This window comes from Aristolochia californica, unplaced genomic scaffold (genome assembly GCF_029961685.1).
Source record: "Aristolochia californica isolate CCGP_79_NKW_82.1479 unplaced genomic scaffold, dmAriCali1.0.hap1 SCAF_2, whole genome shotgun sequence".
NCBI classification, from domain to species: domain Eukaryota; kingdom Viridiplantae; phylum Streptophyta; class Magnoliopsida; order Piperales; family Aristolochiaceae; genus Aristolochia; species Aristolochia californica.
Genome location: NW_027181881.1, coordinates 9,889,925 through 9,917,870, shown reverse-complemented (window position 1 = coordinate 9,917,870; position 27,946 = coordinate 9,889,925). Strand labels below are relative to the sequence as shown.

At 39.1% G+C, this 27,946-nt stretch overlaps 1 protein-coding gene across 2 annotated transcripts; it reads right to left on the bottom strand.

Annotated features, from left to right (window-relative positions):
• Positions 1 to 6,828: 6,828 nt before the first annotated feature.
• LOC137956807 (DNA cross-link repair protein SNM1) lies at positions 6,829 to 12,990 on the bottom strand. 2 transcript variants are annotated; one of them, XM_068804436.1, is made up of 10 exons: positions 12,243 to 12,990; positions 11,979 to 12,140; positions 11,506 to 11,868; positions 10,628 to 10,691; positions 10,042 to 10,259; positions 9,855 to 9,968; positions 8,613 to 8,718; positions 8,264 to 8,475; positions 8,070 to 8,173; positions 6,829 to 7,246 (listed from the first exon to the last, which is right to left on the bottom strand). In XM_068804436.1, exons 1-10 carry the CDS (start codon positions 12,873 to 12,875, stop codon positions 7,096 to 7,098), a joined length of 2,127 nt encoding a protein of 708 aa, XP_068660537.1. In that variant the 5' UTR covers positions 12,876 to 12,990; the 3' UTR covers positions 6,829 to 7,095. The 2 variants fall into 2 exon arrangements, with proteins under 2 accessions (XP_068660537.1, XP_068660538.1); XM_068804437.1 differs by having other exon boundaries at positions 11,979 to 12,042; positions 12,243 to 12,364.
• Between the last annotated feature and the right edge of the window lie 14,956 nt (positions 12,991 to 27,946).

Sequence of the window (27,946 nt, the reverse complement as noted above, 5' to 3'; positions counted from 1 at the left end):
CTGATCCATAGAAGTTCATTGACCGTGTGTGCCATGACTCTGTATTCTGCTTTCTTGCTTCTCCATGTAACCAAGTTCCCTCCAACCATCGTACAATATCCTGAAGTAGATTTTTTATTATCTGGGGATCCGGCCCAGTCCGCTGTTATGAACTCGATAGCGAGCCGTGTAACTCAGCGGCACCATGGCTATCTCATTGAGTACTGAGTCTCTTAGTTTATATTTATGTTTTTATATCAGTCAAGAGAAAATATGCCTTAGGGGCATTCTTGTAATTTTTGCCCTAAACTATGGTTGGCGTCAAGCATACATAGGAGGGAAGATGGAATATGAAGAGGCAAGTATTATTTTGGCCAAAAACAGGTTCCCGAGTTCTCCTTGACGAGCTCAGGGTTGGAGTTCCCCATTGAGCTTTATTTATCCCTCTGATCTCTTCTTCTTCACCCCATTTCCCTTCAGTTTTACAGAGTCCAACCTATTGGGCCCAAGCCCATAAGAAGTAGGACCCACAATGATTACCATGAGTTGGCATCTTTATCACATCAGTTGGAAGATCAAGAAGGACTCACAAAAATATCTTATCTTATGGTCATGTCAAAGAAGAGTTTTAGTTTGAGTTATGTTTGTCTTTTATCTATATTGAGTTATTTAATTATGTTAGAACTTATCTTTAAGTGTTAGAGTTTGGGTGTAATTGGGACAAAGAGTAGTTTTATTGTAATTGGACTCTACTACCTTCCTCTATTATAAATAGAGGTTCATGTACTCTGATTACAACAAGTTATTGATGTCAATAAAGTATTTCACTTTTACATAAATTCAACATGGTGTCAGAGCAGGTTCTGTTAGTTGACTTGGTCAACTCACGGAGGTAATGTGGTCATTTTCTCTAAACCCTAAACCTTAAGTCTAGGTTTGTAGTTTTTTTTTTTTTGTCCCTATACAAATAGTTTTCCTTGCATTTTTTACCTCTATAAGTAGTTTTTAATATTTAAAAATATATATTGAAGGAAAGATATTTGAGTCTACTTTCAAAATAAAAATGATTTGTTCCAATCAGAGTTATCTACAGAGAGATGTCAATATTTGAATGAGCGAAGGTCAGATTGCAAAAAGGTTCAAGCAGCAATAGCAATCTTCAGATTCTGAGGTGTCTTTTGCTATCAAGAACTAGACTTTATATGGAGAAATATATATCAAAAGAAATATCTGCAAGTCTATTCTTTTACCTATTCAACCAATTTTTTTTTTCTGAGTTATCTACAAAGAGAAATAGTTATTTGAAGCGGCAAAAGTCAGATTGAAAAAGAGGTTCGAGCGACAGCAGAAAGCCTCAACTTCCGAGGTATTTTATGCTATCAAGAAAGAGATTTTATATGGAGAACTATATATATAAAAAAAAGATACGTAAGTCTATTTTCTTACCTATTCAACTAATTCTCGGTATGATTTTTTTATAAGGAGGTATTTTTCTTGGAAGAGTTGATGGTCATTATGGAAAAAAAGGAGAAATAGTACTTAGTTTGGCCAGATGATAGAGACCGAAATCTATCAGATTATTTATCTTCTGATAATTATATTTTATGAAAAGAAGTTATACTTGGATGAAATGTATTTAATTATAATTTCGTATTGAGAAAATTTTATGTTAATCTGATCTATATTTAAAGAAATATTCAAATTGGAAGAATCAAAGGTCATACTGGTATTCTGTTACATAGAAAATCCGAATTTATGCCTATTGTTTTGTGTCACTTTTTGAGTTGATATACCAGGAAAATATCTCACTTCTCCCTGGTTTGAGGGCTTATTTATACAACTTTGTTATTTGGGCTTCTTGCTACATCTATGATATTTGGTTCAAGCTGGGATCACTGCTATTACTTCCCAGCTTGAGGGGGAGAAGTACAAGAAGTACAAGAAAGAGGTATTTTATTTCATATGTTGTGAATAAGTTTACGTGATCAAAATATTCAAGAAAGGGGGAGCACAAAAGATGAAGCTTGTGCATCTAAGAAGAAATTTTATATCGGATTATTTCTTGGGTTCTTTTACAAAGTTTATTATTTGGTTCTTGTTATATGTGTTGGAAGATGGTCGTGTTATATACAGTTGTTGCTATTATGTCTCTTTGGGGCCATTATTATTGAAGAAGGGGTGGCCTCATTTCATCATTTATTTTACCCCATAAAAAAATATCACGGTTGGGAAACCATGACGGAGGATACCCTATAAAAAAATATCACGGTTGGGAAACCATGACGGAGGATACCCTGTTAAAAAATATCACGGTTGGGAAACCATGATAAGCCCTATAAAAAAATATTATGATTGGGAAACCTTGACGGAGATGCTTATTATTACATCTATGTTATCCCTCCCTTGTAATGGCTTTTATGACTCCTACCACTTGAGAGTCGTTGTCATGTGGAGGGACACGGTGGTGGATACTTCAGAGCAATGCCGATAGACACACTACCGATAGAAGACATAGTGTGCCCTACATCCAACATTAGGACTGGAGTATGAAGCAATGGCTTACCGGCTAGGAGTGATTTTTACTCATGCCAGTAGGGCCTCATGGAAGGACGCAATAGTGTAAGGGGGAATATTGGAAGAGGAAGGCATATTGGAAGATGTGCCATTTTATACAAAAATATTTTATACATCATTTGCAGCAAGCTCGGAGTTCATGTTGTTCTCTCACCCCCAGCTTGAGGGGGAGTGTTAGAAGATAAGCTCAAGCCCACACGACCAAGGAAGACCCACATATCTAAGATTATTAAAAGATGGGTCACCCGACCAAGGAAGGCCCACAAGAAGGGCCCAAACCCATAAGAAGTAGGACCCACAAGGATTACCATGAGTTGGTATCCTTATTACATCGGTTGGAAGATCAAGAAAGACTCACAAAAGTATCGTATCTTATGGTCACATCAAAGAAGATTTTTAGTTTGAGTTATGTTTGTCTTTTATCTATATTGAGTTATTTAATTATGTTAGGACTTATATTTAAGTGTTAGAGTTTGGGAGTAATTGGGACAAGAGTAGTTTTATTGTAATTGAACTCTACTACCTTCCTCTCTTATAAATAGAGGTTCATGTACTCTGATTATAACAAGTTATTGATGTCAATGACGTATTTCCCTTTTCCATAAATTCAACACAACCCAAAACAGCATCACAGACTCGTTTAATGGTTTCAGGTGTTGTTGTTTGGTTTGTAGTACAATAGAGCAGGGGCTTACCGTTCCATTCTGACGAGCACAGTGGTGTGCTGTGTTACGGTCCCGAGTCATGGATCGAGTAACACGGCGTGGGATTTGTGAATCCAGCACTTAGAATTTACTTACTTCACGTCAAGGGTCTGTGTATGAGTATTTCTCCTTAACCAATGCTTGGCCAGGAGGAAAGATCCTCTTTTGAGGGTCCTACCGAGTTGTTGTGCTAGGTAGAAGACCCCACAACAATGCTGACCTTGCTAGAGCAAGGTGCTCTCTTTTTTTGGTCACGGCAAAGAGGGTTTGGCCCTCTTTGTTGCTGCTCTAGCTAAGAATGCAATCCTTCTTTCTTAAATAACTTGAAACACGAGTTTGGGATAGATTAATACCTCTTCTTTGATGCTATGATCAGCTCCCACGTTGCACCAGGAATTGCTCAAGATTTGAGGATAAAAATCCTCACTTTGCTGCTTGGTAAGGGAGGAATTTGGCCTCTCTTGTTGCTGCTGCCAAGAAGGAGGATAGATCTCCTCTTTGGGCTCGGAAAAGGGGCAGGAAGCTCCTTTTCTTAATAGGGATGATGGTGGATGAATTTGGGTGAAGATGGATGGCAATGGAGGGTGAATGATAGGTTGGATTTTTGGAGTAAACCCTAAACTCGGGATCAAGAGGTGATCCCAACCTATTTAGACTAGGTTATTCTAAAATCTCAAAGCTTACCTATTTCATTCATACCTATCCCTTAAATAGGGAGTTTTAGGGTTAGGGTTACAATAATTCCCCATAATGCCCTTACATAAAAAGTAATTAGAAATAACTCCTACTTAAAACAATATAAGAAATAAATCCTACTTAAAACAATATTAGAAATAAATCCTACTCAAAGAAATATAAGAATTAAATCCTATTGAGTGAGTTGTTGTTGTCTTCTTCGTTGTGTGACTCGGTGTGCTATTGAGTCCACAACATGCTGGTATTCAGTTTTAATCGAGAAGAGCAGGGAGATTAGAGTCTCTTCCCACAAGCAGAGCAGGTGTGGTTGCTCATTTTGAACCAGCCTACCAATGAGGAGTTGCCCAGTTCCCGCCGTGAACAGCAGGATACAGCTATGCCAATCTCGCCAAGCCCAGCAGTCCAGCCTACCAGTGAGGTTCTGCCCAGTTCCCACCGAGAACAGCAGGGTATTGCTGTTCCGATCTTGCCAAGCCAACTGTTCACTGTTGTTCTGTAATTGAGAGTAACATTGGTGGCTACCCAGTTTCCACCGAGAGCAGCAGGGTGCTTCTGTCCAGATCTAATTGAGCCCAGAAATCTATGGCTGCCCCTTGTAAAATGAGCATACCAGTGGGTGGACACCCACTCCCAACCGAGAACAGCAAAGTGATGCGGTTCAGACCGGGTTGAGTACCTCAGGGAGTGTTCTATCCAGAACCAGCCCAGAACAGACGTGGAAGACCTACTCTCTCAGCACTAGATCTATTTGTCCCATGCCGTGTTACACGATCTATGACTAGGGACCCTAACATCTTAGTATCAAAGCAGGGTAACATGGGGGACCCATCCCAAAGTGAAGAGCTAAAAAACCTTGCCATAGAATTGAGGGCAGAAAATGTAGCTCGAATGGTAGAAATGATGGAATAGATCACAAGCAGTGTCTCTAAGATTGTGGTTGGATTAAACCGACCCTCATACACCACACGAAGGATGGAATATTACTCTTATAGTAGAGGAGGAGAACAACATTCTAGGTGCGGTCTACCGGCACAAGGTGGAGTGCCAGTACCCTGGTACACCAAACTTGATTTCCCCACCTGCATCGGGTCCGTCGACCTCTTAATCTGGCTACACATATATGAAATTTTTTTTGCTCACCAAGGCACATCTGACATGGACAAGGTGAGCTTAGCTGCTTTCCACTTGCTGGATGAAGCTCAACTCTGGACGATGTCGACGCAAGCAAACCGTTCAGAATGGTCACCAACGTCGGCATTGAATTCCATTGCTGTTCATCACCGATATGAGAGCCCACGCTCCCGCATGCAGAAAGCGTATAAATTTTTAAACAAAGAGCAAAAACGGAGCTACTGTAACTCTAACATATGAAACCGACACGCAGGATCAAAGGTCTGCTCTGATACCAACTATTAGATTATCATGAATTTCTAATCAACAACATGAAATACATTGAATAAAAGTTAAACGGAAGCCCAAAATCTTACATCCTTCCATACGATCAAATTCTGTAAAATTTACCTGAGTTTGCTGCTTTTGTTTGGCTCTTACACTCTTTGATTATTCTCAGAGATGGTGTAAGCTGAAGGTTTGAATGACAGAACAAGATTGGGGACCAAACACTCTATTTATAAGTCAAGCTTCCATCAAGCTTATCGGTTTATGTAATTGCCGATAGGAAGGACATGGGTCATAAACTTCCATGGACGTGGGGAAGTGGGTTCATAAACTTCCGAAACGGAATTACGTTCTCCATGAAAGACGTTGACCCATTACTTCCAAAACTGAAAAGAAGTTGGACCAACCACTGCTTCCGAACTGAAACAAAGCAGTAGTTAACATACTCGGCACAACTTGTGGAAGTGGATGAAACCGGATACATCCAGTCACCCAAAGCTCAGGTTGGAGCACCAATGGACTAGTTTTTTAAGTATGACACTTCCATGGTTGTGTCGAGTGATTTTACCGTAGAGCATGCATTAATGGCAAGACAAGACGTCTTATGCCTTTCAATGTACTTCCATGCAGGTCTCAAAGGAGTCTAGCTACTTTGCAGCGAGGCAAATGATGGAAGGAACGTATCAATTTTACACTTGTTTCGTTGCAGCCTATCAAAGGGGCAACAAAAAATAGGGACTTTTGCATTATTGTTGACAAAGCATCATACATGGACGAATGCAGCACAGCTAAGGTAGGACACACAACCAACAAATAAAAAATAAGGTTACCAAAGTGTTACAGAAGCCCCAAACCACCAAAATAGCCTACCGCAATCAGAAGTGACACAGACGACTTTGTCGGGCTTAGCAGCACAGGCAGTTGAGACTAGTTGGCTACTTGACCGAACCGAAATTTGAAATTCGAACTTGACTTCACCCAATTGGATTTTTTTAGCTTATTTAAGGCATGTGTTATAATGCTTTATTTACAATTTAAATAAATGGTCAATCCTTTGTATTGGTAGATGCAAGATACGAGACAAAAGATGTATATCCTTAGTTTGCCTATAAACAGGCATTGTAAAGTAGATTAAACTCTTTCTACCGGAGCTCATTTATCTTCCTAAGTGTTTTTTTGTATTATAAGAAGTTAACTTGCTTACTTTCGTCTGGTCTCGAGTAAACTGGACCATACATTGAGGGTCTAAGAGTGATTTCGCACTTAATTTAACAAGGTAACGCTTAGATTACCATACAAAGGAATAGAAACCCTTGACATAGACTTAAGCTTAAACTGGGGTTGTATTGCTCAGTCAACTTTAGGGGACAGGAAGTTGGGTCCAATGAAGGAAACCTTCGACATAGACTGTAACCAACAAAGCTTAAACTGTGTTTGTATCACTCAGGAAGCTAAATCAACTTTAGGGGACATGAAGTAGGATCAAAGGATGGATCCCCACCTCCCAATTAAAAAAAATCAACCTTCCATATACTGATAATGTTTCATTTGGTATCAATTACATGTCAGAGAGGTGTATACCATTTTCTTTCGTCTCACTTCTCCGCAGCTCATACAAGCATAATTCTGAGATAGTAAGGATTCGGGCGTGCCTTAGGTCTAGACCCATCTCTATCTTCTCGTGAATGGGAGATGATAACCAGAGCACCAACTCCATAAAATCACATAATGTCTTTGAGAAGCTTTATGAGTTGGAAGTGAGAAGAGTCACCATTGCTTCAGCAGATTCAGGTCCTTTATTATTCACACTTGGAATTATTTTCTCAGGCGACAGAAACTGCACAAACTCTCTCAGCTCCGAGAAGCTAGAATGTTCACTGTAGGGAACCTCATACCTGAAATCAGATTTGTAGTTCAAAAACTGCTCCATATGTACTGCTATTTAAGTCCAAATGTAATACTCATGTCAACTATAACATACATAAGTAGAATGGAACAGGAAATTACTAGTTTCTACAAAACATACAAGTAAAAATGGTGAGTTAACAATAGGGTACAGCAAAGCTAGAAGGGCAGGTTTAAGTTCTGTAGATTAAAGTGCAATGCAACTTGACATGACATGGCCAAGTAATACATTTATTTTTTGTCTCATAACTTGCAATTTGCTATGTCCACCTCTGTTAACTAAACCTAGTAATGTACACACAACAGTTCATGGTGGATACATATATGAGTTCTTGATTTGGACTGTTAGCTCAGGCAACAACAAGTAAAGAAATTATGGAATAGATTTGCATTTTTCATGGTCCAGAGTGTATGCCCACAGGACTTTCTAACCAACTTAATCATCCTGGACCAATAAACATCTCAAATTTTATGGTGTCCTCATATGACTAAACAGACAAAATAAGAGCCTTTTACAAGTATTTTTTTAAAATAATTTTTTAAATATTGTTCGATAGTTAAAAATGTTTCCAGATTAGACAAGTGGCATGATATCCCTCATTAGTGAAATCCCACGGATTACGTAGGACCTTCCAATTCTAGATAACCTACAGTTTTTTTTTTTTTAGGAAAAAAGATCTGCAAAAAAAAAAAAAAAAAATCTATTGGTTCTCTAGTTTACCAACAAATGTTGAATGCATTTAGATAACTTCATACAAATAGGTGCAGAAATAGGATTAAAAACATAAATAAAGTAAACATAACGTAATGCACCTAATAATGGTTCCTTGCTGCCACCTTCTCCCAGGAGTCCTCTTCTTCCCTTTCCCATAAGTCCAACCAGTAGGAGAAAATGCAACTATCGCATTGAACTGAGACTATGAAAGATGCATAGCAAGTAAATACATCTAAAACGTCAAAATATCAGTGAAGGAAATAAATACATGTTTTAAAGCAAAATATCTCACAGAGTATTGGTTGGACAAATGCTTCAATCGCTTAAAGCTCGCAATTGTCCACATAGGCACAACATGGATATTACTCTCCCGCTCATTTAGTGTGAACCATTGCATGTCCTCTTCAGGAAGCCTCATGCATCCAAGCAGCTTCAGTTTTGCAGCACCAACATATATCTTCCTGCGTAGAAAGCGAGCAATCTCCAAGAAGAGCCTCTCTTTTCCTGTATAAAATTTTCTTTTTTTGAATGTTGATTATATACACACACAAACTACAACCAAAAACCCCTGGTGAGACTTGAATCCAAGACCTCAGGCTAGAAACCCCCCATGAGAGAGAAGAGATAGAGAGTAACATTACCAATTGTGTAGCTGCCAATCAGAAACAGAGTTTTAGGGTTAAACGTTTCTGCTTGAATTGCCTCAATGACAAATTGTATCACTGCCTCTTGCTTCGGGAAATCATACTAGCACAGAACCACAAAATGGAATCAAATTTCACACACATCAATTGCTTTAAAAGAAACCATGAAAATCATTTTGCAGTTAATAGTGTTTGAAGCCAACTCTTGTGTCAGCCCAGGGTTTCTTATCATATAGACCATCTGGTTTTGATGATAACAAAACGATAGCTTGAAGGGTTACTAAAGGTGTGAATGAGTACGATTAGACCATCCTTCCAACAATTGCTTTTGGTTTTTGGCAAGATGAACAAGCAAAGTAATTTAAAGTTTTTGAAGCCAACACAACAGCCCCATGCTCTTAAGTTGAAGAATCGAAATGCTGAGAAGTATATAAGTCAAATTGGCAGTTGACCTTTGGAGATCAAGTTGACTTTGATATTCTTTTTATAAAGGTTGATTTCTCATTCAAATGCTTGCATAGCTAGAATCTTTAAGTTTGTGGAAGAATCCTTGTGGAGCACTGATATTAATGTCATTTAAAATAATTAAAATTGACTCCAGACCAACAAGAGCAATTTTTTATATTTAAAATCATTAAGTTGCTCTCAGACAAGGGTAGAACAACTGTAGGTACCCAGAGTAGACTCTACCTAAAGCAGTAAAGAGCAACAACTCTCGGGTCTAAAGCAAAGTCAACTTTGTTATTTGATTTTGCTCTCTGGCTAAAGTAGAGTCCATATAATCACCCATAGTCGACTTTGTTATTCTGCTCTGCACTTTGTCCAAAGCAAAGTCAAATCTACTTTCTGCAGAACCTAACTTCACTTGCTGGATAAGTAGAGTTGACTCTGAGAGTCCACTCTAGTTTTCAAGGGTGACTTTTCAAGAGTTTTCTGGGCAACCTAGAGTCAGCTTTAGTAGGGGTGAGGGCCCTTTACCTCCAACTGTGGGTCTCTCTCTCTCTCTCTCTCTCTCTCTCTCCTGCTTGCTTGTCAAACAACTTGGGAGTCTGTTAAAAGTCAACTTAAAGAGCCAAAAAATTTCAAAATCTCAAAATCTCTCTCTCTTGCTTGTAAACCAACATGAGACTCTCTTAAAAAGCCAACTTAAACAAATTTTCAAAATCTCTAAGAATCAAACGCCAACAACCCTATTTACTCTATCAATGAACAAAGAAGAGAAAATTGTTTAGCACACACCTGAGGGTTGCAATATGTTGTATCAAGGATGAGAGTATGAATGTTGCATGACTGCAAGATTGTGCAGCTAGCCATTTCTTCACTATAACGAAAATCACCAGTGTGTAGAACAGCCTAAAAGCACAAATAAGTTAGCAAAAGACACAAAACAAAACCACACAATTAAGAAGATTACATGACTCACTACCTTTTTGTTGGGTGGCTCAAAAAGAATTACTACAGAACCAGGGCAGTGATTTGCATCCAAAAATGTGACTTCAACACCTGAAATGCTAATCTTCTGGTTGAGTGGTAAGACTTGCAGTTTATCCCATGGAACCCCAAGTTTTGTATTTACAAGGTGTGCAGTGATTGAAGAGCAGTAGATCTTGCCATGACAAAAGCCCCTTGTAAGGCCCTGATAATCTGCAGAATTGAACCTGCACTTGTGTAAGAGATTCGTTGGGATAGAATTCCTGATTTTAAATCGAAAACCGATTAATCTAGACAACAAGGCAAAATTTACAAAGTGAGCTGCAAAGCACTCCACCAAGTGTACCAATAGTTGCTCTGCAGCTGGCAGTCTTAGTGTGGCCACTAAATCTGTGAATCAATGGAGCATCTAAATTTGGGATAGGTAACATGGACATATAACTACAGCTTTAAACTTTCCCCTAAAAAATAAATTCAGAGAAGAGTTCACAATTATTCTGTTCATTTCTTCTGATACCCCATGACTTCCACAGTGCCATTAAAATGAAAGATGACAAATGATAGTATATAACAGTACATACGGTCAATATGAAAGTGGGTAAGAAACCAATAGGTGCAATCTCCTCTCAAGTACCGAAAAGCATCCTGCCAAGATAATTCAAGCAATCTCATAAGCAGGAAATTTTGCTGAATCAATAGAAATCCCATATTAGAAGCTATTAAGAGGAATATAAAAATAATCCAGTATTAATAAAGAAAAGGAACCTAAGGCCGTTTGGTCTAGTGGTATTCTGTTTACATTAGGTGCGTAAGGTCGCGAGTTCGAATCACGCCACGCCCCTCTCAAAAAAATTAATAAAGAAAAGGAAGTTATTCTTATATCTCAAAACATAACAAATAGATAACAAGAATCTGACAAGCAACAATGGGGTAGTAACATTAGGTCATGATGTAGGTTTTAGGTAGTAATATTATATCATGAAGTAGGTTCTTGCATTCTGCCAATTCCATGGAGAGTGTAAACAGCCAACATCTTCTAGAGAGGAAATCCACAGAATTAATCAAAGACTAGCACCATAAGCATGGAACATGTTTGGGAATCCAGCATTCACTACTTAAATAAATCCTAAACATCTAACTGGCACAAAATTTATGCTAAAGCCTTTGGCTGATGACCAAGCAGCCCAGGAAAATGGACCACACCATGATTGGTCCATCCTGGTACCCTGTATTTTTGCCACATCTGCAGAAATGAATCCAAATTTAGAATGACACCATCCCAATAAAATATCAACATCTATTTACAGAATGTGAGAAATAATCTACTAAAGAAACTGCGTATGAGAAAATATAAACATTGATTATGTTCTTTCAACCGCATAATTCAACCTAGCAGTTTAATATTGTCCAACAAAGAACAAAAACAGGCTTATGAGATGAAAGAAGATGTTAATGGTACCACTTTGAATGGAGTTCCTGGTATACAACACCATGATGGAATGGCTTTAAATCTCCCAGCAGTTATGCACTTTCTTACAGCAGCCTTGTTGGGCAGGAAATCTGCAGTAATTTTTTCTCCACATTGGGGTGGTTTTGGCCGTGGTCGATGATCGTTACTTCTATCAGCAGCAGATGAACCTTGAAAAAATTCTGTAATCAACTTATTACCGGTTACCACAAGTTTCTTGCTCTCAGCAATTGCAATTCCAGATGTGATTTTTGGCATGTCATTTTGATGTACGTTTCTTTTCTTGAGCTCGTCTAGAGCATGCACTATCTTCTTCCTTGGACCAAGCGCAGTAACCCCCATACTTAGCAAATCCTGCATCATTTCAGAGGTCTCAGATCAATTTCAGCTGATTCGTTTTGCAATTCAGAAAGTGTATATACATACTCTAGCATATCGAACTATTATGGAGAGTATAACACAACCTCCTCTGTCAACCATTGTAAACTGTCCCAATCGATCTCTTGCCTAGTGAAAGCCTCCTCATATCTGGACAAACCCAGATTACGTAACCAATCAACAACAGGGTTGACAACAACAACAACTCGCTGAGGTGAAGTGGACTTCTCGTTGCCAATGGGAATTGTCTAGACAAGATCCACTGATCAGCCATAGACAGTGAACAAGGAAGAAAATACTATAATAAGAGTTGGAAAAAAACAGAATGAGAGTTTGGATGAGTGTCATACCGTACATGCTCCACTGCTATCAAGGCAATCATTTATATGAACCTGACGTAATTCTTCATTGAAATCCGAAATATCAGTCCCACACAACGGGCAGTCTACCATACTAGTAATGTCTTCTCTCTTCCTATCATTTCCCTCCCAAACATCAAGATCTACTCCACCAATTTCCGAACACAAATTCATGAGCTCCTTCAGTTGTGTCCCTGGCTCAAAATCTGTGTCACTTTCCCCATTATCCGAGCCGCCATTTCTTGCTGTTGATCCTGATTCTAGTAACCGTGCCTTATTCGAGTTTAACAGATATCCACCTTTGGATTCAAATCCCTTCTTTTCACCACAGTCACTGGGAGAACTAAATTCAGAATATCGCGTTTCGACAGTTGCCAGGTTTTCTTTCCCTAAGGCCGATGTGAGCTTGGGTTTTTTAAACGGCCGGACAGCATTGGAGGGTCTGAGGGGCTGAAAACCGGGTACCGTTCTAGACTTTTGCATGGTGCGGACGGTTCCGCTGTGGCTGAAAGACGTGATGGGGATCGGATTTTGGAAATCATCGTCGTCATCTGAGAGAGACGAGACTAGGGTTTGGGTAAGAGTCATCTTAGAACTGGAAGAAGGCTTGAATTGTGAAGGCATCTTTCCAGCCGAGGATTATTGGACGACTATAAGAAGAGAAGATTGAAGGACATTTTGAGGAGCGGGACACTGGTTTTGAAACGAAATGGCCACTGGAGAGAAGGGTTGAGCATCATTGTGAAGATAACTCGCTGATTATCATCGGGTTACGACCACTTTAGAGGGTTGAAGCTCGTTACGAAGATAACTCGCTGTGTCATCCAGTTACGACAACTGTAGAGGGTTGAAGCTCATTATGAAGATAACTCTCTACGGGGGGGGGGGGGGGGGGGGTATCTTGATCTTCATCTCATACATTTATATAATCTTCGTATTCGAAATGGATGTAAGTGTGAATAAGTTCATGTTCGAAGATGGTGTTAGTGTGGACAAGTTAATCTCCATCTTCATCTTCGAAATTTAAAATTATTGATTTTATTAATTACAAAAATAAGTTAATTAAACCAAATATTTGAGTTAACAATATTTTAATTACCACTATAAAATTACTAATACAATAGAGTAAATAAAAAATAAATAAATAAATATTATATTAATAAAATAAGATAGATTTTTTACATGGTATTAATTACTAATATATTTTCACAAAATTAAAAGTAATTAATTAATCAAATGCATACTCTTTAATTATATTTTATTTCCTGGAACAATAAATATGAAGTTTAATATAGTAATAAAATTAAACAAAAATAATAAATAAATACATATACTTTATTAATAACCTAAAAGAAAAATTATTCAAATAACGAGTTCGTGCCTTTAATATTAAAATCATCAAGTTACAAGTTTAGTACATATAAACGACACATGTTCAAAAGTAATAACATACAACCATCATTTATCGTTCCACATGGAAGTCGATATGGCATCTCAAAATTGTGAGGCTCTTGTAGATTCTAATGCACGTTGCCTCTAAAAGTTTGTTACTTGGCTACCCTCATCCTCAAGACCATCATCTCCGTCGCTGTCTGTATCATCCATTGCACCTTGAACCACGTCACCTCCTCCACCGAGCTCACCACCCGAATCATCATCTTCATCTTCAAACGTACCTCTGAAGGGGTTTTGGGAGAGAACATTCATCATTTATGTTAAAGCTAGCGGTGAACCTTAAATTTAGCTTAGTAATACCATTCTGAGATTCAGATTTTAATATTATCTATTGACTTGCCCAATCTAGTTGACTTCACTATTTAACCTGAATGGAGACTTGTATTGGTCTTAACCATAACCATTTTCCAACTAATCAGTTTGCTCTTTGCATCCATTGACACTTAAACCCTGATTCCATAGGTATAATGCCCTTGCCCTAACTAACTAAATTACATTTTTCATCTTCTCCATTCCTAACCATAATTCCTCCTTAACCTAACATCCCCCCACCTCTTAGCCTCTTCCTCTTTCAATTTCTATGGAGATTACATAAACAACCGGTGTATAATAGGAACAAGATAAACAATGATATGAAAAAAAAATTCTTACACAAAATGAGAAATTATATAGCTTCTATACACCATTCTCACTCCTACCAGCTTTAGGCCAATAGCTTATAGAATGTTTATAGGGAGACCAAAGCAGGTAACATATATACACCAAAAACCCCATAAAGAATGTCATTCTCACTCCTACCAGCTTTGGATCAACAGTTTATAGATGTTTATAGGGAGACCACAGCAGGCAATATATATACACCATAACCACATAAATAATGAAATGACATCAAATATATCCCATAAAATGAAAAAACTACATAGCTTCTATATAACATTCTCACTCCTTCCAGCCTTGCCATCCGACCTCTTCCTCTCACACCTATAAACTTAATAAAAACAGTGAGCAATTTCACTAAGCCTGCATCCACAACAACTTTCCTCAAATAAACTACTTAATGCCCCTCCATATTCTAAGATAAATTAATTGTTACAATTACAGTGGGAACCAGAGAAGTCCAATCTGAAGGCTCAAATAAGAATAGGACCTATATGCACAGGTAATGATCTCATCTCTCCTTCTGGAGCTTCTCTTCAAAACAAAGCAGTTCAGGTTCTTCAGATCCTTTTGTAAATTGTAGTAGGGAATCAATCATGAGAGGGAAGTATAAGAACATGCACTCACAAAATCAGTTCCTATTTCTACATGTATGTCTCCCATTCAAGATGGTTCCTTGCCCGTCCAACCGTTACTCGGTTATTTCACTTGTATTATGAGCAAGAAGTGTACAACAATTCATACCCTTTTTTCTGTTTCTTAGTATTAATAAATAGATGACTTCTATAATAGGGAAAAGTAATTTGATTCTTTTGGTGCCTATGAAAATTGAATTGCATAAAAATTATCACTTGGACATTAAGTAAGTTTCTCTACAGTACAGAAGGGACACATAAAAAAGCTTCGTGCACACAAAAATTTCACTAGAATGAAAACAAAAGGCAAATGCCCATCCGACCATCATTGTACACTAAGACCATTTCACCCCAATGATGGTCGGATGGTCAAATAAAACACTAAGTTAATGAAAAATAAAATTAGGGTTTAGTCATACCTTCTGAAATTTGGGGAAAACCGAAGCTGAAGGGTGAAATCGATGCCGAATGGGGAAATCGATGCCTAATCAAAGTAGAAATTAAGCAATCGATACCCAAATGTCAAAATCAAAGAAAATCGAAATTGAAATGGGGAGATCGAACGAAATCGAAAGGTATTTTGGGGGAAAGGAGAATAGCTAGAGAGATAAGGGAGTGGGAGGCTGGGAGAAGAGAGGGAGAAGAGAGAGAAGAGAGGGAGGTTGAGATGGATAATGTTGGAAGATGGGCTCAAGCCCACGAGTTCAAGACAAGAAGCCCACACGTCAAAGGAGTGGCATATGTGTAAAATATGGTACTTTTCATAAAGATGGCATAGAAGTGTAAATATGTGTTCCTTTTATGTCTTTTGTTTTATCAAGTTGTAGCCCTAAGGGTATTGCAAAACTATAAATAAAGGCATTGGCTAACAGGTAGGGCATTGAAGCACTCTCGTCTTTTTCCACAAATTCGTCGAGCCCTCATATTTATTTTTGATGCAACCCTCTTCTCCCTTAATCCAAACTCTCTTCTTCCACGCTCTTCTTCTTCTCTTCTCCTTCTCTCTTCTTCTTTCTTGTTGATCTAAAGTTCATTTCATGAGATCCTAAATTCTACATGGTATCAGGGAGTTTAGGATCTCTTCATGGAGTTATTATGAAATCTGTTCAAGAAGTTGTAAAAGGAGTTCGATCATAAAGAGATAAGTTCATCATCTTCTTATTTACATTTTTTTTGTTTCCTTTTCTTATTTACATACTCCTTTTTACTGTTTTTCTTTACTTCTTGAATTTTGAGTCACATCAAGTCAAGATAAATCTTTATATGTTGTAAAGATTTATTTCTATGACTAAATTGATGTTATAATCTTGACTCCTTGTAAATCAATTACAAGAGTGATCAAGATCATTTACTGTTTGCATCTTATTAAGATTGATGGGTGAAATTCAATTACCTTTATGTAATTTGGATCCATCTCCTTTAAGGTAGAATTCCAGCACATGTTGCTGTATCTTCTCCTACTTTAGGTTGCTCATGAGTTTGTGTTATATTGTTGGATGCCCATTATATGTTTGATGAAATGCCAACAGCCATTTACCCTTTGTAGTTCCGTTTTTTTTTAACTTCAACAATTGAATTTTTTCTTACGTTGAAGTCTCCCATGAGCTGAAGATAAATCTCTTCCAAGTGTCTTGGTTTGTTGTTAAATCTTCTTTAAATTTTTGTCTATTGCTCGTTTGTGTTGGAGTTTGGATTAAGGCCTAATCGGTTGCATCTACTTTCTTCTCTTTGTTATTATGAATACAAGAGAAGTTGAGTGATGGCTGGATGTTATTATCACTTTCTAAAGGTACAAAATTGTTGATAATTTGGTGTTTGCCCTTGTGAAAGAAATTGGTTCTTATTATCTTTTGTTGGTGATTGATTTGGTCTACGGGTTCTTCAAATTACATAGAGTAATTGTTATTTGAAGAAGGCCTTTTCCCTTGACCTCCATATTTTACTTGCCTCATCATGGAGATTGGATACAATAGTAATAAGAGTGATATACTCCATATTACTACAATACCATTTAGAGGTCTCTCCTATTAAATGAGCTGGTCACAATCGGTTCAGAGGGTTCTTATTACTCGTGACCTCTTGAGCCACATTGTTAACTTTCCTCCTCTGATTGATGAAGAAGATGCGTCCTACCACAAGTGGGTTAAGGATGATAACATGGTGATAAGTTGGCTCATTAATAGCATGGAAGAGCAGGTGGTCAACAATGTGGTCCACTTGGAAACCACCAAGAACATATGGGATATTTGTGCCAAGCTTTACTCGAGCACTGCTTCATTACAAAAAATATATGATGTCTTACAAAACATGCTGCATACGAAACATGGAGGTAATATTCACGAATTTTTGGCACGGTTTTGCGGTCTTCTTCAAGAATGGAAACTAGCTCAGCCATATTCCATTGATATTGCCGTTCAAGAACAACAAAGAGAAGCTTTGGCAGCAGCCATTTGCTTATCGAATATTAAACCATACCTTGAGGTGGCCAAAACTCAACTTCTAAGTTCTTCTGCTCTTCCATCCTTGGATAATATTAGTGCTACATTACTTAGGATATCGGATCCATCCCCTCCTTCTCCTATTGATGCTCTATCGGCGATGTTCTCTGGCAATCGGGGAACATCTTCCTCATCTCGAGGACGGGGCAGAAATATGAGAGGGGGTCGAACTATGAGAGGGGCTGAAAATAGAGGTGGTAGAATGGGTCATAATTCTTTCCGTACTGAGCCTCAACTTTGCACTTATTGTGGCCGTCAGAACCACCTTGTAGCATCATGCTGGAAACTTCATGGCAAGCCTGATTGGGCCATAGCTAACCCAGTCTCAGTTAACGTTGAGAAAAATGAAGATAAGGCTGAATCATCATCCGAAAATGTGACTCTTACGGTTGAGGACTATGCTGCATTTCAAAAAATGAAGTCTTTCATGGAATCATCTATTCTCTCATCATCTACTGCTACCACTACTATTGCCTCAGGTATGCTTTCTTCCTCTTCTTCCTCTTCCTCTTGGATCATCGACTCCGGGGCCTCCGAACATCTATCAGGTAACAAACACTTGTTGCAGTCCTTATCTCCTTGTTATCCTCATAAATTCGTTACTATTGCTGATGGTACCCAAACCAAGGTCCTTGGCAAAGGTTCCTCTTCTCTTACTTCATCTATTCCCCTTCAAGATGTTTTATTTGTTCCTCAATTTCCTTTAAATTTGCTCTCGGTTAGCCAATTGACCAAACAATTAAATTTCTCTATTGTCTTCTCACTGTCTTCTTGTGTCTTTCAGGATCTCACTACGAAGCGGGTGATTGGTGGCGGCCATGAAAAGGGGGGTTTGTACTGCTTCACTCTTCCACCATTAACTACATTATCGTCCACTATATCTAAAGCCCAACTTTGGCACAACCGACTTGGTCATCCGTCTACCCCTTTATGTGTTTCAAATATTTCCCAAGTTAAATATTTTATCATTTTTGTTGATAATTTTACTCAAGTGACTTGGTTATATCTATTTAAAGAGCGTTCCGAAATTCTTCCTTTGTTTAGAAATTTTCATGCTATAGTCTTGACACAATTTGGGAAGAAAATTCAAACCCTTAGATCTGATAATGCTAAGGAATACATGTCTCATGACTTCAAATCATTTTGTGAGAGTAATGGGCTTATTCATCAAACATCATGTGCCTATACTCCTCAACAAAATAGTGTTACTGAAAGGAAGAATCATCATCTTCTTGAAGTTGCTCGGGGCCTCCTCTACTCTATGAAGGTACCCTATTTTTATTGGCCTCATGCTATACTTACAACATGCTTTCTCATTAATAGGTTACCTTCATCAGTCTTTCATCATAAAATTGCTTACTCTGTGTTATTTAATGGTGAAGATCATTTTTCTCTTCCTTTGAAAGTGTTTGGATGTACGTGTTTTGTTCATGTTACATCTCCACATAAAAATAAACTTGATCCTCGGTCAATGAAGTGCATTTTTTGGGATACTCTCGCACCCAGAAAGGTTATGTCTATTACAATCCTACCCTTCGGAGGATGTTTATCTCTAGGGATGTGACTTTCTTTGAGGACACTCCCTTCTACTCCTCCCATGATGCTCCTCCAAGATGGACTTGTCCTTCTACTACTCCTTGTCCGCTTGTGCCGTTCAATCTTGAAGTGGATCCATCCCCTAATGCACCGGCCGTACCTTCACCTGTGGAGTTGTCGGATCCACCCGAGGTAAGTCCTTCTCCTCCTATGTGTGGGCCTGAATTTAATACTCGGTCTATTGCTTTAAGAAAAGAATGTCACTCCTGTACTACTTCGCATCCTATCTCAAATTTTATGTCTCACCATCACTTGTCTTTCGAGTATTTTCAGTTTCTTGCATCCCTTTCTTCTAGTTCCATTCCGTAGTCGTATCAGGAGACCCTGAGACATCCAGGATGGAAGGCGGCTATGGATGAAGAAATGCGCGTCTTATTCGAAAACCAAACCTGGTACTTAACATCACTCCCGAAAGGTAAAAGACCGGTTAGTTGTCGATGAGTTTTTCGGTGAAACATAATCCGGATGGATCGGTTGCTCATCTTAAAGCTCGACTGGTTGCTAAGGGCTATATGTAGTGCTATGAGATAGATTATGAGGAGACCTCTCCTATTGCAAAATTGAATTCGGTACGCATCATCTTATCTATTCCTGCTAACTCCTCATGGCCCGTTTATCAATTGGTTATTAAAAATGTTTTTTTAAATGGTGATATCAGTGAGGAAATTTATATGGTTCAACCACCTGGTTATGTGGTTGAGGGGGAGTCAGTATGCCGGTTAAAAAAGTCTTTATATGGGCTTAAGCAGTCCCCTCGGGCTTGGTTTGATAAATTTAGTCAAACACTCCTACGGTTTGGTTTTCATCGGTGCTCAGTTGATCATTCTGTATATTATAAAGATACGGTCAAAGGGAAAATATTATTGGCCATATACGTGGATGATATTATCTTAACCGGTGATGATGCTTTGAGCATACAAGAGGTTAAGCAGATGATATGTCAGGAATTCAAGACTAAAGACCTTGGTATGCTTAAATATTTTTTGGGTATAGAAGTTCTTCAATCCAAACATGGGATAATATTGTCTCAAAGGAAATATGTCTTGGATCTCCTTGAAGAAACAAGAATGAAGGGTTGTAGACCAGTTGACATACCTATGGATACAAATGTAAAATTATGTGCCACAAATGAAGAATATATTGATATTGGCAAATATCAAAGATTCATGGGAAAACTGATTTATCTCACAGTAACTAGGCCAGACATATCATATGCTGTAAGTGTGGTGAGTCAATTCATGCATAAACCACAAATTACCCACTGGCAGGCTTTAGAGAGAATATTATGTTATCTAAAAAGAGCTCCAGGAAGAGGATTGCTGTATAAAAAACATGGGCACTTCAACATAGAAGGCTTCTCAGATGCAGATTGGGCTGGATCTCCTGATGATAGAAAATCTACATCAAGATTTTGTACTCTGGTTGGGGAAAACTTGGTTACATGGAAAAGTAAGAAACCAAATGTGGTTGCACGATCTAACGCCGAAGCAGAATACAGAGCTATGGCCCATACCGTTAGTGAACTTTTATGGATTAGGACCCTTCTTACCGAACTAGGTTTTTATAAAAAGGGGTCCATGAATCTGTATTGTGATAATCAAGCAGCCATTCATATCACTTTAAATCCAGTTTTTCATGAAAGAACTAAACATATTGAGGTGGATTGTCATTTTATACGGGAGAAGTTTCAAGCAGGAATAATCTCTCTCAAACATGTGTCATCTCAAGAGCAAGTAGCTGATATTCTCACTAAACCCGTTACATCTAAAATCCTATCGTTTATATGTGGCAAGCTGGGTATTTATGATGTCTTTTCTCCTCCAGCTTGAGGGGGAGTGTTGGAAAATGGGCTCAAGCCCATGAGCTCAAGACAAGAAGCCCACACGTCAAAGGAGTGGCATATGTGTAAAATATGGTACTTTCCATAAAGATGGCATAAAAATGTAAACATGTGTTCCTTTTATGTCTTTTGTTTTATCAAGTTGTAGCCCTAAGGGTATTGTAAAATTATAAATAAAGGCATTGGCTAAGAGGTAGGGCATTGAAGCACTCTCCTCTTTTTCCACAAATTTGTCCAGCCCTCATTTTTCTTTTTGACGCAACCCTCTTCTCCCTTAATCCAAACTCTCTTCTTCCACGTTCTTCTTCTTCTCTTCTCCTTCTCTCTTCTTCTTCTTCTTCTTCTTTCTTGTTGATCTAAAGTTCCTTTCATGAGATCCTAAATTCTATAGATAAGAGAGAGAGAGAGAGAGAGAAAAGCGAGAGAGAACAACAGAGAGCGAGTCCGAGAGAAGAGAGGGAGGCACGAAGACGAGAGAGGGGGTGCTAGAGAGAGCGCGAGTCTGAGAGAAGACCGAGAGATGGAGGCCAAAGACGAGAGGGAGCAGAGACAGAGGCTAGAGACGAGAATCCGAGAGAAGAGAGGCAACATCCACGTCAGGGGTGCATGGAGACGAGAGAGGGAGTGCGGGAGAGAGGAAGAAAAAATAGGGAAATGAGGACGCACGAGAGAGGGGGGTGCGAGGAGAGAGGGGAAAAGCAAGCGTCGCGCTTCCTTCATCTCAAAGAAGATCAAATATTGCCTTCTTTGAGATGAAGGATTTTAAACAGTGGAGATGAAGGACCTCTTCATCCCCTGCATCCAGATGAAATATCATCTGCGCTCACAAATTCAAGTGTTGAAGGGCATCATGAGGTTGAAGATCATCTCGGACTTCAAGTTGACTAACGCCCCCTATGTGTCATCGAGTTTTTTATGTATAATTTGTAGGACCTTGGATGTAGATAATACTAATGTTTTACCGATAATACCTGGATGGGCAACATTCACCGTAGGCAGTAGCTTCTCCCCATAAATCTTTTTCTAAGGTTTTTTTTAGAAGTCCCACCACTCTGGATAACCAAAAATCAAGTAACAATGCTATTGCTAATAACCTTTTTCCCCGTAGTGAGTGCATACCCGGTTCTTTGCTTTTCCAGAGATTGGACGATAGATCCCCATTGTCTGTCTCTGGGTTGATTTGGATTTTGGGTCCGGTTCGGTTTAGTTCTGGTCCTATTTTAGACAGGTTCGGGTTTAGTTCGGTTTGGTCCGGTTCTGACCCAATCCAGTTCTGGTCCGATTCGATTTTGTTTCGGTTCGGGTCAGATCCGATTGTGGTCCGGTTCGGGTCCGATTCTAATCCGCTGGGTTGACCCGTAGATAAATAAAGGAAGAGCAGTTCCTAAGTTTAGAAAAAAAAAATTTACCTTTCTCCTTCGGCGACGACAACGATTTGGCTTCCTTCGGCGATGGCGATGGCGGTGGTCGGCAGCGGGGCCGGTGGTGTGTTATGGACTCAATAACATTGAGTCATCTACTTATTATTTATGTTGCTTTTAATTTTTATTTTTATTGATTTGTAATAAGACTTAAAGGTAGGGTTAGAACTGGGTTTTATAACCCTAACCTATGTTGATGTTAATTACCATGTTTAAGGGGTAAGGCTGGAGAAATAAAGCAAGTTTGGAATTAGCATAAACTAGGGTAATTTAGGTTCTTGCTAGGCTCCCTATTCTATGGTTCTTGGCATGAACTCTGTTGGTGGTTTGCTGCATCCATTGAAGAGTCCTTGAGGAGATCGTGGGAGGAAGAGGAAGAGGAATCACCCTTCTCTTCCAAGCTGCAAGAGCAATCTACCTCTGCCACGAACCAGCAGCAAGAGGAGGAGGTTTGCGTGAGCCTTATCATCAAAGGAGGAGGCTTTTGAGTCACTGGTTGGAGGAGATCTTCAAGAGGTATTTTTGATTACCTTTTCTGTGTTTGGAAAGGTCTTCTCTGGTCTCTTTTACGTATAAGACAGTAGATGCATGGGTTTAGGGATTTATACCTGTTGACGTGAGTTATAAAATATGGTTTCATATCTGAGTGGTTAAACATTCCTTTAACTTGCTGGTTGCATCTACAATTGAGAAAATGAAACTCCTTTTCAATCCTAACGTAAAAGGAGAAGTAGAAGAGAGTTCTTTTCACAAAAATGTGTTAAGAAACCCTCAAACAGTGCTGGATCCTTATTCAACTCGTCGAGTTACTAGAATCATGGCTAGGGACCATAACAACTTGGTATCAGAGCAGGGTAACTCGGCAGAGAGAAGCAACAATGAATACTTTGAATTGCTTGAAAGAAAATTTGATACAGTCCTAGAGAGGTTCTCCAAAATTGATATCGATATGGAGACCTTGAAGGGAAGGATGGATAGCATGGAGACTGGTCTGACTACTGGCAAGAAATTTTCTGCATTGGAGGAGAAGTTCACTCTCAGTTTGGAAACCTTGAAAGGAAGGATGGATAGCATGGAGACTAGTCTGAGCACTAGCAAGAACCAAATTCCGGGGGACCATTCGCAGATCAGAGGGGGTGATGAGTTTACTAGACGCACGAGTTTCTCGGGTCAGCAAGGACCCTTCATTCCAAGGGGACACCTCAACCAGGTGGGAGACACTGTACCTCTCATTCCAGATCAGAGAGGAGGGGACCATTCGTATAACAGAGGGGGAGATGAATTTCTGAGGTGCATGAGTTTCTCGGGACAGCAAGGACCCTTCATTCCGGGGGGACACTTCTACCAGGGGGAGGCACTGTTTCGAGGTATACTAAAATGGAATTCCCTACTTATAATGGGTCAGAAAACCCTTTGATATGGTTGTATCGATGCGAAAAAATTTTAGCCATCAGCGAGTCTCAGCCTAAGACCGTGTCATCGTGGTTGTTTTCCACTTACCAGGGGAAGCACAACTTTGGTACCAGCTAGTTGAGGTTGATAGCGAGGTGGTAGATTGGGATGAATTTAAGCGACTGTGCTCTCTCCGTTTTGGTCCTCCGGCTTACAGTAACCCTTTGGGAGATCTGGTTTTATTACGCCAAACCAGGGCCGTGGAGCAATATCAAAAACTGTTCCAGGAAAAATTAGCACAAGCCAGCAGTATGGTACAAGTGGATCAGTAAGTTGTGTTGTTTACAATAGGACTGACTGAGTTGTTAAAGCTTGAGGTGGAGTTCTATGCACCTATTGACTTATCCAGTGCTATGAATATAGCTCGTGCTTTAGAACTGCGACAGAAGGCACATCACAAACGACCTCCATGGTCAGGGGAACGGAGCGCTCCATCCACGGGGCAAGGGGAGCACATTCCTCCGAGAAACAACTTGGGTATTACTTTGACGGGGGATCTGAGATCTAGTCATCCTACACCTCCTTATATAAAAAAATTGACAAGTGCTGAGATGGCGGAACGACGGGCTAAGAATCTGTGTTACAACTATGATGAACCATATCGGGTTGGGCATTAGTGCAAAAGATTTTTTTTTATTGATAAGTTGAAGATGAGGATACCGAGGTGACAAAGGATATGATAGAGGAAGAACCACCAGACAGCTCCTTGCATGCCATTACTGGGCAGCAATTGGCTACAACTATGCAGTGTGGGAGCGGCTCGACAACTTCCACCAGGTCTACCCAGCATCCGAGCTTGAGGACAAGCTCGATCTGCAAAGGGGGGGGGGGAAGATGTTATGGACTCAATAACACTGGGTCATCTACTTTACTTTTATTATTTATGTTGCTTTTAATTTTGAATTTTATTGATTTGTAATAAGACTTAAAGGTAGGGGTGGGTTTTATAACCCTAACCTATGTTGATGTTAATTACCCTATTTAAGGGGTAAGGATGGAGAAATAAAGCAAGTTCATAATTAGCATAAACTAGGGTAATTTAGGTTCTTGCTAGGCTCCCTATTCTAGGGTTCTTGGAGTGAACTCTCTTGGTGGTTTGCTGCATCCATTGAAGAGTCCTTGAGGAGATCGTGGGAGGAAGAGGAAGAGGAATCACCCTTCTCTTCCAAGCTGCAAGAGCAATCTACCTCTGCCACGAACCAGCAGCAAGAGGAGGAGGTTTGCATGAGCCTTATCATCAAAGGAGGAGGCTTTCGAGTCGCTGGTTGGAGGAGATCTTCAAGAGGTATTTCTGATTACCTTTTCCATGTTTGGAAAGGTCTTCTCTGGTCTCTTTTATGTATAAGACAGTAGATGCATGGGTTTAGGGATTTATATATGTTGACGTGAGTTATAAAATAGGGGTTTCATATCTGAGTGGTTAAGCATTCCTTTAACTTGCTGGTTGCATCTGTAATTGAGAAAAGGAAACTCCTTTTCAATCCTAACGTAAAAGGAGAAGTAGAAGAGAGTTCTTTTCACAAAAAGTGTTAAGAAACCCTCAAATAGTGCTGGATCCTTATTCAACTCGTTGAGTTACTAGATCTATGGCTAGGGACCATAACATGGTGCGGTCATCGGCGACGATATTTTGGCTAGAGGACAGTCGTTGCAGAATTTTTTTTTCCAAGCGTCGGCTTCCTTTGGTTGATGGTGCGGTTTGCTGTAGGGCTGAGTGGTGGCTCGGTTGTTCACAACGACATTCAAAACCTTTCTGAAGGTAGCTCTGGTAACGCCGATGATAGAGCGTCTTCGACGACGATAGTGCGGTTGTCGGCAAGGTTCAAAAGCCGATTTAAACCAGCTCTTCGTGCACTTCGGCTACGGGATAGTGCTTTTGCTCTATTCTTCGGCTAGAAACTCTTCGTGTGCTTCGGCTACAGGACAAAGCTTCCACTCTGTTCTTCAGTTATAGGAAGCTCTTCGACGGTGGCTTCTTCATTCACGGCGACGACGGAAATTTTCTCCTGCTCTGATACCATGTGAAACCGAATAATACAAAGAAGGATTTCAAATAATGTTTTCCGATAATATTCTTCTCCTCATGGAGGCTTTTTATAATACATTTACAACCTAATTTAGATCCAATTTAGATCTTAAAATCAGGAACAAAAAAGGAAACAAATCGTTTCCTATAATTACGGTAACAATTTACACAATTTACGGCTCATTCCAACACTTTCTTTCTTTCTTTTCTTCTTTTATTTCTCTTTATTAATTTCTTCATTGTCTTTGATCTCTTTATTCATTTTCTCCATGCAGCTCTGACATCCGGCGTCAACCATCCCCGACTGGCTTGAGAAAATCATTCGCAACCAGAGCTCCTCTGTGAATGATGGATTTACCCACTAGAAGTCTCCACATTCGGTAAGTTGTTTTTCTCTGAAAGGTCATGATATTATGTGGGCATTAGATGATGCATCAACATCTTAAATATTAGACTCAATCAATTTTGCCCTTGTCATACACCGATCAATTTCATTCTTCACTGTGTGCACACGATTTTCTTGCAACATAAGAAAATGGGTGAAGTGGGACGAAGACTACAAATTAGAGGCATCTAAAAGTATGTGAATTAATTTCTTGAGTGATGCCCATTGCTATTGTGAAACTAATTCTAGTACTTGATATCTTTTTGATCAAACATAATTCAGAACTTTTCTGCTTCAATAAAATCTAAAGAGAAAATTGAACCTGATCTAATCGTATCTTATTAAGCTTCTGAATAGCAGCTTCTTCTTTTGCTTCCTTTTTTTCTTCTGCCCTTTGGACTTTCAATAGCATCAAATGTGTCAAATTTTAGATTCTCTCTTGACTTGAATTGATTCAATAAAATGGGACATAATTCATCTTAAACTTGTAAACAGACTAAGATTCAAAAAATGATCAGAGGCAGTTAACTTAAACCGTCTCCACTGTTTCCATTTCTAGTAAGAGAAACCATCAGCTGTAACTAAGACAGAGATAATAAATTCTCTGAATCAAGTAAAATACTATTCAAGATTTTCAAACTGATTCAGAGTCCATTCAGGACCTGACTACTTAAATTGTTTTAAATATTGTAAAGAGCCAAGAAACAAAAAAATAATTTTTTTTTGTCGTAGACTTGGAAGTCATAGTTGCAAATGCTTTATAAAAAATATTGCTCAAGCATAATCAAATAACCTTCGAAAGCAGGTAAAATTTTTTTCTTTCTGACTCTCTCTTCTGCATCAGAATATCTCCTTCAGGTACTTTTTCACCAGACATAATGTTATGGCCCCGGATATGACACTTGGATTTGTAGGGAGGAAGAAGAGAAAGTCGAAAATCAACCCAAAGGGAAGCTTGAAAACTTCGTTAAGGAGAACACACACCCCTGAGCTCGTTGAGGAGAACTCAAAACCTTGTTTAACCTAAAATCAATGCTTCTCTTTCTCATTACTCGTACCCCTTAAATAGGGTTCACCCTTACAAGGTTTAAGATAAAATATTACAAAAATACCCCTATAAATGAAATATTCCAACCCATGTGGCTTAAAACTGAAATAAAATAAAGTAAATTAAAGAAAAAAATTAAAATAATAATATTATTGCGTGCATAATATTACACCCCCTGGAAGAAAGAGCTTGTCCTCAAGCTCGAATGTAGGTTTGCTTGCCCGTGTCGACGTCTCCATCCGTTCTCAAGTATCAACCACGATATCTATGTCAGCCCTCTAGATGACAAAACTGGAGCATCCAACAAGAGAAGCAATTTTATTTTTTTTGCAAGGTGGCACTACCCCCTCTTTTCCAACATGGCAACGACAATTGACAATGCAGGATTAATGCTTGGAAAATACATCCCATGAGAAACATCTTTCCAATATTTGGATCCAAAGGAAGAGTGCAGAGCTCTAGTGGCCTAGCTTTCATATAAAGTCGATTGTGTGTGGTAGGAGACTTGCTCATTACAGTACGACATGACTTCTCGAGAATAGTCTCATGGATTGAAACAACTGGGGGAGAAACAATGATTTCAGCTCCACCCTTGAAGTCATCTAGCAAATCCTTAAGGCAGATCTCAAGATGGAGATCTCTGACTCGTGCTAGACTATGTTCTCCACTCTCTTCAATTGTA

Excerpts from the sequence above, each read along its gene's own strand:
- LOC137956807 (XM_068804436.1), bottom strand. The coding sequence starts at position 12,875 with ATGCCTTCACAATTCAAGCCTTCTTCCAGTTCTAAGATGACTCTTACC. Across the intron at positions 12,141-12,242 it reads ATAGCAGTGGAGCATGTACG|ACAATTCCCATTGGCAACGA; the intron begins GTATGACACTCA and ends GATCTTGTCTAG. Across the intron at positions 8,719-9,854 it reads CAACATATTGCAACCCTCAG|TATGATTTCCCGAAGCAAGA; the intron begins GTGTGTGCTAAA and ends GTTCTGTGCTAG.